This window comes from Glossina fuscipes, unplaced genomic scaffold, assembly GCF_014805625.2.
Source record: "Glossina fuscipes isolate IAEA_lab_2018 unplaced genomic scaffold, Yale_Gfus_2 2, whole genome shotgun sequence".
Lineage (NCBI taxonomy): Eukaryota > Metazoa > Arthropoda > Insecta > Diptera > Glossinidae > Glossina > Glossina fuscipes.
Window position 1 is genome coordinate 29,975,271 of NW_023998416.1, and position 13,098 is coordinate 29,988,368.

The 13,098-nt window shown below is 35.7% G+C and overlaps 1 protein-coding gene across 1 annotated transcript; it reads left to right on the top strand.

Annotated features, from left to right (window-relative positions):
* The first annotated feature begins 5,890 nt into the window (after positions 1–5,890).
* LOC119633785 (alpha-aminoadipic semialdehyde synthase, mitochondrial) lies at positions 5,891–11,725 on the top strand. The gene is made up of 9 exons (XM_038027524.1): positions 5,891–6,133; positions 6,206–6,352; positions 8,565–8,741; positions 8,805–9,183; positions 9,252–9,826; positions 9,890–9,960; positions 10,025–11,109; positions 11,259–11,435; positions 11,501–11,725. Exons 1-9 carry the CDS (start codon positions 6,056–6,058, stop codon positions 11,617–11,619), a joined length of 2,808 nt encoding a protein of 935 aa, XP_037883452.1. The 5' UTR covers positions 5,891–6,055; the 3' UTR covers positions 11,620–11,725.
* Positions 11,726–13,098: the final 1,373 nt, after the last annotated feature.

Here is a 13,098-nt window from a genome sequence, read left to right on the forward strand (position 1 = left end):
TCCAAACACAGACACACACACACACTTTCATACGTAATCTCTACATAACCAAACACACACACATTAATATTACTTATTTTTTTAGTATTAGTGATTTAAAAGCATTCAATAATACTGAGAATTGAAATCAAATATGATAAAAAAAGAAAAGGAAAATTTACTAATGGGAATTTACATATGACGGAATGATTACTCCTTTAATAATAAGGTAACGCTTTATAGAATTTTTCCGAATTTTTTTCAATATTTCAGAGCTAAGTAAATTTTATGAATTGCCACCTGAAGGGCCGATTGATTTGCCCGGATCACGTTTGAAAGTGGACGCCCTTTTCCCGTGAATGTTTTCAAAGTAGCTAAAACATTTAAACAAAAAAGTAAAAGGGAAATGCCTGTAAGCGGCATTTTTTTTGAAAAAGTCTTTCAAGCACGAGCGCATTAAGATTTGTTACTGGGTGATCAATAAACACATTCAATGAAAAAGTCACAAAACTTGCTCTACTAACGCCTATAGTCCGAATAACATTACACGAGACAGAGCCACAAACGACTTCATAAATTTGTTTTAGATAAAAAAATTATCACAAAAATTCACAAAACTTATTAAAGGCGGTATTCTGAATGACGTCGCAGAGACATCATAAATCACAACTAAATACGTTTTATAAAAGAAATAATACTGAAATCTTGTTTTGGCAGTCACAAAACTTATGATTAACTTATATGATTAATGGCCATATTCTGAGTAACTTCACAGAGACCGTGTCACAAGTGAATTAATAAATTTGTTTTATAAAACAAAAAATAATACTGGAGCCTTATTGTGATGGATTACTAGAATTGATGCCAAATGAAGAAAATCTGCAACAAGAAAGCGCAAATTTTGCTTTCGCTTATGACCAGTGATCGATCACAACGCCAGAATATATCCCTAAGTTTCTTTAGTCTAATAAAATCATAAGTTTTCGATTTTTCCTTTATTTTCATTTTACTAAAAAAGTTAATTTTATTATAGTGTAATAAAGATATTCAAGAGCCTTTCATTTAAACAAAATAAAGGGTTTGGATTGTATAAAAAACAATAATATTTTTAAAGAAAGTAAAAATGATCGCTCCATCGCTCCTAATATCGGATGCCAAGGACCGATTTATGGTCCTCGATGACGAGTAGAAAGTTTGCAACTATCGGTAATGTATGCATTTTTCTTAATATGGAATGAAAAGTCTTTCGATCGCGAAAACTGCAAATCGGCCCCCAGTTATTCAAAAAGTGATATTTTCCAAGTATAAGTGTACCGTTGCTTGTACTTATTGAGCAAGTGCCCATATTTTATTTGCCTTATCGTGGAATTCCTTTAAGGCGACTTTTAAATGTTTGCAGTAATTTACAATGAAATGGGCTCATCAAGTCGCTTCAACATTATATTCTACCTTTTTGAAATACTACTTAATCCCGTGCGATCTATCGATCACTATATTTTGAATTCGTCTGCGAATCTTCTTTCAACCAAGAGAAACTCAGTGTGTTGGCATTTATTAGATGCACCGCATTGCAGAACTTCTTGTTTCTGTTTGTGTCAACCAGAACATTTTTCTGTTCTTTTAAATTAAACGAAAAATTGAACTTTTTTTTTATTCTTCAAAAAAAAGCAGCAGAAACTGAACGTTTCTTTTCTTGGTCTGGCAACATTCAATCAGAGATTACATATGAATTTAAAACAGATTTTTGAAATAATACTACAAAGCACCAAGAAATTAAAAAACCAAAACGAGTTTTGCACCCAGTGGACTAAATATATAATACAACAAACTTTCAATATTTTGCACTTTTGCATACATGCGAACGTTAAGAATCTGTGCACGTATTGTATGAGAACATTTTCCTTGTGAAAGTCGTCGATAAGCAATAATAACGCGACAGATAATAGCGTTATAAACGCTTAATGAAATTTTCGTTTCTGTATTTATGTCATTGCGAACAAAATCAGAACAAAATCGTTTGATGCACGAAGAACCAAAAGTGGTTCACATCTATACGTAAGTATAATAATTATTGGTTGAGACGATACGGTAATTATTTGCTTTTCATAAAACTCATTTGATCGTTTTTGCCTGCAACATAGAAGTCATTAATTGGTCAGTCGATCTTGCAGCCTAGTAGATCGCATTACTAAAGAAGGAAACGGTGGAGTATGTCTTATATGTACCTCTGTCCAGTAAAGTAAATGAATTTATTTAATAAACTCGATTGCATTGTTGCTGTAGCAGTCTTAGATGAATTACATTCCTTCCATGCATTAGGGCGGTTCGTCCACACTTTACATTCCCGGTGTACTTGTCAACCTACAAGTCTAGACACGTAACGTTAGTAATTGCGAATGCGTTCCATTCTGGCTATGTTCGTCAGGCCGGCTTGCATAGTATGCTAAGTTATTAGAAAGAAGAAATATCAATAGCCGCAAATACGTTTCATTGGCTCCAGAGCTTAGTGTAATAGATCCGTGGGTTCTAACTCGCTAACATGTAGTGGGGAAAGTTAGCACACAAGTCTAGCACAAAATGAGGAGGAGCGAGAGAGCGCGTACGAACGACTCAACTGCTGTAGATAATAGCAGAACGGCTAAGGTGAGTAAATTCAAAATTACGTAACGTAATTTTTTGTCAATCAAAGCTTAAAACGGCTTAGACGGCTTACTCGTGACATATCCAATGTAAACATGTATCGCAACAATTTAAGGCGTTAAATATTGATTAAAATTGGCTTTTTTATTTAAAGATCCTTTGTTTTTCGACTTCTTCTGACTTCTTTTTGAAACAGTTACTTAAATTCGGGTGTTTGGCAAACGCACACTGATGCGAGAAAACGGTTTAATCGATCGTAGTCGTTTAACTAATTATGCGGTAAATGCACTGACATTTGCCAAATTGCTCCCTTTCCAGGTGTAATGGCATGAAGAGTTTACTCATCGTTAGATCAAGACAATCCGGTAGAAGACATGGTAAGTTGAAGATGTTATTATTGATAATGTAGTATTGATCGAAATGTATCAGGAACATTTCGATAGCATTTTTGTTTTAAACTTTACATTCCTTTAATATACCTGGTGTTCTAATAACTAATATCGATATTAAATAATCGTATATGGCAACAGTTAATTCAATTTTTCGTGGGTTTTTGAAAGAACATTTCAAGATTTCTCTCAGATATTATTTTATTACTTTTATGAATAGCAATTACTCTCCGTGAAGGCGCAACATAGCGCAGTACCGAGCAGGTAGTCGTTGTACGTGTATGGTGTATTATATGGGAAGCAATCGTAGTAAGGAATATTGCGGTGATTTGATGATAGATAGAAAATGTGAATTTGATTATAGCAATGGTAGTCTTTTAGGTTATGTCCACTTTCGTGATTTTTATTCATTGGGTCATTGAGTAGGTTATTGTCCGACCTTTTGGACTCTTCGTAATACAACCGTGTATGAAATGTCTAAAATGTTATATTTGTGTTAAGGTCTTTAATATTTTTTTTTGATTCTACAAGCCTAACATGGTTGCATTTCCGTGATTAAATACCTGAAAGTTTGGCAGAAAATTTGAATTTGACAGCATAGAAAAGGGTGTTAGCATTTGAAGCTTCTACAGGAAAGCTTTGTAATAACCATAATTTTCGCTATCATATGTCAATTCCGATAGGTATAGATTGCAAGTTGCAAGACGTAGCAAGCCTTTTATAGGGGCAGGCCAAAACCTAAGTAGACGTGTTTGACGTTTAGTAAAGTTTCTACTTTTTTGGACAGGAACATAGTACGTTGGCATAAAAATTGAATGTACCACATCTGTAAGCATATTTTTCGGACCCATTTCCGGGCAAGGACTTTCATGAAGGGCAAATATAAGTAAACCCATATGATATTTCGTTGATATTTCGTAATGAAAATAAATGAAGAATTACACTAAACGATCTAGTGCACCTTCTAAAAAAAAAGGAGCGGATAGTCTAGTTGCTACCTTTGGCCTACAAATTATTTATTTAGTTCATATAAATAATTGTAATAATAACAAGCAAGGAAATCATATTCGGTCGTGACCGAATGTTTTATACCCGTCACTGTTATCCTAAAAAAGACTAAAGGGAAGGAATATAACTAATTTTTCATGTTCTATAATATCGAGTGGGCTTGACGGATTTTTTCTACTTTTAGAGTAAAGATGGAAATTTATGTGATACACTTGTTGTTATGTGGGCGTTTTAGGCATGTTGTTTGACCGATTTGGTTCATTTTCAAAATGCTTTGTAAATTTGCAGGCAATATTTTCATTTTTGCGAACGGGAGAATGTTTACGACAGATACTACACAAATGAGAAGACGGGCGATGGGCAGGCGAACATGCTTAAGTGTATTCTGAATGTGGAAGAGGCCAAGAATTTATATCCTTTATGGCGTTTTCCAAGCTTGTTTCTGCGTGCTATTAAGGGATGGAGAAAAAAAATTAAATTCTGATACACTATATCTATAACGTAGGGCAGAAATAGTCAATTTTTCCCACATGGACCGTAGAATGCATGTCCAAAATTTTTCTACTGTAATTTATGAGCAATGAGCAAAAAAAAGGTTTATTATTTCTTTTGAAGAACAGCAGTGTTCTTATTATAGGCGCTAGTGTAGACGTGCCCTTGGATTGGCCCATTATCAATATCAATCTGCGCGCAAAAGCTTTCTCACATTTCTACAAATTTAAATAGCTCGAGTTTTGCAACTAGGAAAATGTTTGAAACACTCATTATATCGACGGACAGACCCACCTGTTCGCGAATGTACATTTGGTCGTTGCAAACGTTTTGATAAAATGAATGCACGGGTGTAATAATACATCGGTCGAAGTTGTATGGGATATTTAATAGTCGACCTTGTTTTTTTTTCTTTACTTCGTTTGTAGTAAATAATGCAAAAATTTTTACAAATATACCGACAAATTTGCTCCACTTCTTTTATACGACTCTCTTTAAAAAGATGGCTCTCCGATTTTAATGCTCAAAATAATGTCTGCATAATCTTAGATGTTATCTAGGAAGATTATTATTATTAAAACTTCACTTATGCTTATTTTTATTTAATCGACCTTGATCTTGTAGAATTACTTAAGAAGACGCCTGCAAAAAATTTCTGTATTTCTTTGATGAAGATATACTAATTTAGTTACAGCGTTTGTAACAAGCGTGCACAAAACAATTCCTCACTTTTTTATGTTCTTGACTAATTTCTCGGTACTGATGAATCACTTTAGTGATGATATCTTAAAGATAGCGTAATGTAAAATCGTACCATGAATCGAATATGTAGGTCAAGTATCTCTAGAAAGTAAAGTGATTTCAACATTGATTCAAAATTTCGTATCCAATTGCGATCGGTTTATTAGCATATCCATGGTAGATAAAGAACTATTTAAAGTAATGAGTATCTGAAGTTCTCTTTGAGGCGTGTGCAGCTCTTCTACACGTTACAGTAGTTTTTTTGCTGGGTATTATTTTGAAAAGCGGAAAAGTAAACGTAAATTCTTTTTATATGATGCGATAAGGAATGTCGTGTGAGCGTACCGTCTAGATAGCTGGCACTGATAAGAAGACAATCGATATTCAATGTTAAACCATCTTGATATGTGCTATAAAACGTAATAACAACGTTTAATTCCGGGACTTATCAGTAAAACATTACATGTTAATGTGTGAGCGCATGTACGCATGCAGAAAAAAAAAAAAATAAACATGAAGAGAGTATATCGAGGATGCATGCATAGAGAGCGACGTTCAGATTATTGTATTCGATTCTAGTGCGAGGGGCTTGTCTCTCTTTTGCGATGTATGTGGGCATTAGAAGCATTTCAGTTGTTGAAGGAAACGGATCTTCACGTTTGATTGATTAAGGGCTGAGTGCTCTTCTGCGATCTACAACTGAGAATTGTACAATTGATAAATCCCTAAACTCAAATTGCAGTGATTCCGATTGAATTAAAAAGTAAAGTGTATTTAATATATATATAATTTTTTAAACATAAAAAATGATGGGCTTATTGCAATCACGTACAGTGGCTTCCACTAAAGATTTTTTACTAAAATCATTCTGTCGAGGGCGTCACGTAAGAACTAAATAAATTATTTTTATAATTAAAAAAAAAGAAAAAAAAAAAAAACAAATGTCTTGTTAACAGAATGGCACTGTAATTGCTATACGACGTGAAGATCAATCTGTTTGGGAACGTAGGGCAGCGTTCGGTCCTTCACATGTCCAAAAAATGGTTAAACAAGGTATCAAAGTGATTGTGCAACCCTCTAATCGTCGCGCATATCCAATGCAGGTAATTTTCCCAATCAATTTCAACTAAAAGATAGTGAATGCACAAATTAATTGACGGTATCGCCAAGGGCGTTAAATAGTTGTCGTTGTCAAAAAATAAATTATGTGATGATAAGAAGAAGTAGACAATTAATTGCTCTTATTATATTGCATATGTTATCAGATTTTAGATTGCAAAAAAAATAAATAAATATTTGTATATTTGTGTATGTGTGTTATGGAGAGACAGCGTAGCGAGGATGTAGCTTAATTCAAATCGTGCTAAATAGTTTTAATGTCAACGCGTCAACACAAACTCTTCAAATCAATTTACGGAATTTTCCATGTATTTTATCACAATTCATTCAATGGCTGCAGATTAATTGTTATTGTGGGAGAAATTAACATTGGATAGCTTTGTGACTATAGGTCTTTGATTTGCATAATATTCGTACATCGTTTTGTCAATGGGCTTAATACATACTTTAAGAAAATTGCGGCTTATTCGTATGCGATAAACAGATAAATACTTATCCTAAAATTATACTAAACTCTCACGAATAATAATTTAAAACAAATGGGAGGCTTATAATCGGGTAGGGTCGGCCTTTAAATATCGTACACGTTAGAAAAATGTTACTTTCTAAAAAAACAGGCAGGGGATGAAATAAGAGAAATGGACCAATAAACCGTTTTACATATTTCTTGATATCTTAACCACATGCAACGCTGCTGCTATAATAGACTTTTTTGAAGGCTTCCAAAATAAATCAAATTTGAATCTGTTTAAGGTGCAGCCGGTGAAGTCTATGATGGGCCGAATTAGTCTTTGCGATACTTTGGCAATAAAGTAAATTGCTTGCCAAATGAACTCAACATATTAAAAAAAAAAGATTGATCTGATTCAAGCTTAGCACAATAAACTGCTATGTTAAATCATTACTCATCACAAAATATTCAAATTTAGGCTTTGTTGCCAGGTATTTGTTTTTATAACCTACACCACTTGTAGTGCATGGGTATATTAAGTGTGTGCGGATGTATGCAACACCTAGAAGTACTTGCGATAGACTCATGTTTTTCGAATCGATCCAAGCTTATTTGTCCGTCTGTTTGTTTTGTTTTTTTGTGTTCAATATCCCGGTTGAAATATTTCACATATTTGGACGAAATTTGGTGTATTGACGTGTCTTGGTTCAAGGACGAGTGCTATTGAAAATTGTTCGAATGGAACCACTTTTTCGACCATGCTCCATGCTTCGCCTCTTTTTGAAAAGTCGATGTGTGGGTAATTGGAGGGTGGTGAAGGGTATTTAAGGGAGGGCCATGTTCCGCTATGGTGCTTCGTAAAATCGTGTATATGGGAAGATTTTTTTTAGAAAGTTTTAATTCTCCTCAATTCATATATTAAGGCGATATGGATCCACCCTCAAAAATTTAACAGGTAATGCAGATTATGAAATGAGACATGGGACTTCCGTAAAGGTTAAAGCCAATGTAAATTTTTCAAAAATACACTTGTTTGTTCTATTAACTTAAATGAGTTCTTAAATAGTCAAAAATGATATAAAAAGACAATTGTGGGCGTGGAAAAATTTCAAATGGTCAAACAATTTGAGCTTTCGAACATAATCGGTTGGGTGGTGAAATTTTTTTTGGAAAACGGTTTTTAAGAACGGGACGCAGCATAACTCAAACAATTTTCATGTCTTTCATGGGAATATTTTACAATACCTTTAAAATAAGATTTTCTAGAGAAATACCAGTGCATTGGTGCAAGATCGAATTTTTTCTTTCAAATGCCCACGACTTGCAGGGAAATCAATATTTTTAAAAAATTCTACGCGTTTCACTTATTACAGGTGGATAGATAAATTTTTTTAAATTCACTTTTGAACCATTTACGTTGCATGCCATAAAGCCGCTTAAAATTAATAGTGTCTCGGCGGAATGATGGAGAACAATTAGATAATGTATTGTCAAGGAGTCCTATCTTACTTTTAGTTTGAAAGCATACAAGTTAGGCTGCCACTAAAGTAATATGTGAATCTAAGCTTAGGAAAAGATTCCTACACTTAAGAGATATTTAAGCTCTTGAGGAGAAAAGACATACGATCTCATTATAATTATAATCGCTATATGGCTACATAGCTTACGTTTGAAGTTACATAAGCAACACTTTCTTCGTTTAACGGAGGAAATGTATTGTAGAATTTCGTTGTGTTTCTAAACAGGCCTATCTTCAAGCCGGTGCTATTATACAGGAAGACATAAGCGAAGCATCCGTGATATTTGGCGTTAAGCAAGTACCCATCGATGCTTTGATACCGGGTAAAACCTATTGCTTCTTTTCGCATACTATAAAAGCACAAGAGTCTAATATGCCTTTGCTGGATGCTATTTTAGAAAAGGTAGCTTTGATGTAATTCATTTATTCATTAAAGTTTTTATTGAACAGTTTCAATTTTTTTTAGAAAATTCGTCTTATCGATTATGAGCGTATTATCGATGAAAGTGGCACAAGATTGGTGGCTTTTGGTAAATATGCTGGTGTTGCGGGTATGGTGAATATATTACACGGTATCGGTTTGCGTTTATTGGCTTTGGGTCATCATACTCCGTTCATGCATATCGGGCCCGCACACAATTATCGCAACTCTTCCATGGCTCGTCAAGCAATACGAGATTGCGGCTACGAAATTTCTTTGGGAATGATGCCGAAATCAATAGGTCCTCTTACGTTTGTCTTTACGGGTTCCGGCAACGTTTCACAGGGCGCTCAAGAAGTATTCCAAGAGTTACCTGTTGAGTATGTGCCGCCGGACATGCTACGCAAGGTGGCTGAGCATGGAAGTAAGTTCATCCCAGTACTGCGGAGTGAATAAAATTTTATAAGTTTTTCTTTCGTTTTCATCTTTTAGGTCAAAATAAACTCTATGGATGCGAAGTTAGTCGCGCAGATCATTTGAAACGTCGTGAAGGTGGCGGCTTTGATGCCAAGGAATATGATGAATATCCAGAACGATATATTTCTACCTTTAGCCGAAAAATAGCTCCTTTTGCCTCCGTCATTGTTAATGGGATCTATTGGGCTGTGGGGAGTCCCAAGTTGATTAGTATTCCCGATGCTAAAAATCTCTTGAGGCCAGCGAATACGCCTTGGTTACCTACGAGTAAAGGTAGTCCCGCTTTGCCTCATCGAATGTTGGCCATTTGTGATATATCAGCTGATCCCGGCGGTTCCATTGAGTTTATGAATGAATGCACTACTATTGACACGCCATTTTGTTTATATGATGCCGATCGCAACAAAGATACGAAGAGTTTTAAAGGTCCTGGCGTACTAGTGTGCTCGATAGATAATATGCCCACGCAATTACCACGCGAAGCTACGGATATGTTCGGTGAATTGCTGACACCTTTTGTAGGTGATATTGTTAAAAGCGACGCGAAGCGTTCATTGGAAGAGGAAAAGTTCTGTTTTCCCATTAAATCGGTAAGAGGAAGAGACTACTATAGAGACTAATATTTTTCACGAAAGCTTTTACTCCATCTTCAGGCGATTATTGCCAGCAATGGCAAATTAACCGAAAATTTTGAATACATACAAGAGCTACGTGAGTCTAATAGGTAAGTAAATGTAATTAATGGCCGAATAAGTCCAAGGCTGATCAATCTTTGTTACTTTTTTAAGTTGTCGTTCTCGTCACAAAATTGAAGGTCGCTCGGAGGCTCATAAAAAGGTTTTGGTATTAGGCGCGGGCATGGTTTCCGCTCCTCTTGTGGAATGGTTGCATCGCGAGAAAGATGTATTAATTACCGTATGTTCCCAAGTTAAAGAAGAGGCTGATCGTTTAGCTAACCAATACGCTGGTGTCGACAGTGTTTACCTTAATGTCACCGAGGGCACCAATCATTTGCAGGAATTATGTGGCAAAGCCGATGTCGTGGTTTCTCTATTACCCTACAGTTTGCACGGCATGGTAGCCAGATATTGTGTAGATGAGAAGACTCATTTGGTTACTGCCAGTTATTTAAATGACGAGATTACTGCTCTTCATGATGAGGCTCTGCGTAACGGTATAACCATTATGAATGAAGTTGGTTTGGATCCTGGCATTGATCATTTGCTGGCTTTGGAATGCATACACAGTGCTCAGGAGAAGGGAGGTGTTGTGGAATCTTTTGTTAGTTTTTGTGGTGGCTTGCCTGCGCCCGAACATTCTGACAACGCCTTACGCTACAAGTTCTCTTGGTCTCCACGTGGTGTTCTTTTGAACACATTGTCGGCTGCCAAATATTTGAGTCAAGGACAAATTGTGGAAATTTCGGGTGGTGGTGATCTAATGTCGAATCCTAAAAGCTTAGACTTCTTGCCGGGCTTCGCTTTAGAAGGTTTTCCCAATCGTGATTCTACTAAATACTCTCAACTCTATGGGCTTGGACGAGATGTACACACTTTGTTGCGTGGCACGATACGCTACAAAGGATTTTCGGCTTCAGTGCAACCAATGCAGTTGTTAGGTCTGATTGATACAGAGCCGCATCCTATGCTACATCCCGGCGGCCCGGAAGTTACATGGCGCCAGTTAATTATTAACTTATTAGGACTTACAGATACCAGCATATTTTATGAGAATCTGAAACAAAAGTTAATGGAACGTATTGGTGATGTGGAGGTCGTCGAAAGCTTGGGCCTCCTGGAAGACACACCTGTGGTTAAACTGAACACTCCCTTGGACACTTTAAGTCTTTATCTGTCGAAGCGTTTAGCTTTCGGTACGTAAAAGAGACATTTCATTGCAATAAGAGCCTGCGAAGATGTCTTCGTAAAAGTCTGTGACTTTTGTGGCGATTGCTTTGTTTTCGTTCGCCCAGAAATGCAAGTGATTGAATTTTTTTTTGTCTTATTCGTTATTCTCCTTAAGAACGACATGAGCGCGATTTGGTTATTTTGCGGCACGAGGTCGGTATACGTTGGCCCGACGGCAGACGTGAAGAGCGTGGTATTAATTTTGTCGTATATGGTCAGCCAAAAGGACATTCCGCTATGGCTATGACGGTGGGAAAGCCAGCGGCTATAGCGACTAAAATGATCCTAGATGGTAAGTAATTATTGTAATCCAGAATAATATTTTCAGAGTTCTAAAATTTCTGAATAATAATTTAGGTGAAATCCAAGAGCGTGGTGTGCTTTTGCCATTCACTCCTGATATCTATCGACCCATGCTGCAACGTTTACGCACTGAAGGTTTAACGGCTACCGAGACCTCTAAGTGGATACAATAAAGCGAAATTTTAGCGTTCAATACAGTTTCGAAAATATTTGTTAAGATTGTTTTTAAGATGATTTTAAATCTAAACTAAGTAAAATAAAAATTTTTAAAGTCTGAAATTTATGGACGCGATGTATTGTATTTAGGGTTTTCTCTTCTCGAAACAGTAATTCGCGATACATGCGCAATAGTTGTTGCACATTAAATCTATTCCGGTTCCGGCATTCGGCACACATAGGCTCTCTGTGACATTAACATGGTGAATTTTTATGGATAAACATGCGACTATTTGAGCGCGCATACTTCCCTTAATAATAGTTTAATCTTCTCTTCTCTTGCTGTTCTCTGTTTTTTTTTTTTTTTTTTTTTTTGAAGCAACAGTTGTCTAATAACGTATGAGTAAATTTTAAAAAGTAGGAAAAATTGTTTAAAAAATTTTCATAAGATTGTCGGCCAAGTAGAAATTCTTGATTTCGGCTGGACAGTCGTAGTTAACCTAATTAACATTTATCAATTATAATCAATTGATCAATTATATTATATTATTTATGTCTACTATTATATTTATTTATTTATTATTATAATTCCATATAATGAATGCCATTAGAGTGACAAAAGCAGAAGAAGACAACCTGCTTTACAAAGGCGCTGGAGATAGGGAAGGAGAACCGGCTGCAAAATCCAGAAGTACCAAGCCAAATATTTAATTTCTCGTCGGGTTACTACGAACTTATGAGGCGACATCAGGAGTTGAATACTCTCTGATGGCTCGTTTCTGTAAAGTTTTGGAAATTGACGGCTCGTTTTGAAAAATGGCCTACGTTTTTGTTTGATAAATTGAAAAATTGGAAAAAGTTCAACTTGCCTGCGCTCAAGGACATCCGCATGATAAAGGATACAGTGGGTTGTAATCACAAAGGCTCGCTGGAGCAAGTAGTGCCAACAGATTACGAGAATAAAGTTTGTCAGATCCATTTCGAGGAAATATAATGTGATCTTATTCCAGCAGATATTATTATAATTTTTTTTTTGAAACGTCTTTGTTTGGAATCTATATATAGTGAATTTAACATATATGTAATTGATTAAATTTTGACATCAAGTTTTGAGCATACATTAAGAGTATCAGTCTATATCAAGAGCAGGTCTAATAAACCTTATTCAATACCTTAATAGTAGTGTGCATTACATATGAAGAGAAGAGTGTAACAGGTGTAAGAAAATCTAGAAATTCTCTTTTAATGACCACAGATGCTACACTCGGAGATAAGCACACTTTATATTATGAAGCGATTTACACTTGGACGTTTGCTTGTCCGTCTAAAGTCTATCCATCAGTCCTATCCAACTATAGTACTATTGAACTATCGGGGTCACTCTCAGCGTATTTTGAAAGGAGGTTTTAGATTGTAATATTTATCTATTGGTGGAAAATAGTTATTTGGCATGTATAAAGTGAATGTGGAAATTTGGTTGGGAGGGGACTACTTTT

Excerpts from the sequence above, each read along its gene's own strand:
- LOC119633785 (XM_038027524.1), top strand. The coding sequence starts at position 6,056 with ATGATGGGCTTATTGCAATCACGTACAGTGGCTTCCACTAAAGATTTT. Across the intron at positions 9,184-9,251 it reads CAAGGTGGCTGAGCATGGAA|GTCAAAATAAACTCTATGGA; the intron begins GTAAGTTCATCC and ends TTCATCTTTTAG. Across the intron at positions 11,110-11,258 it reads GTCGAAGCGTTTAGCTTTCG|AACGACATGAGCGCGATTTG; the intron begins GTACGTAAAAGA and ends ATTCTCCTTAAG.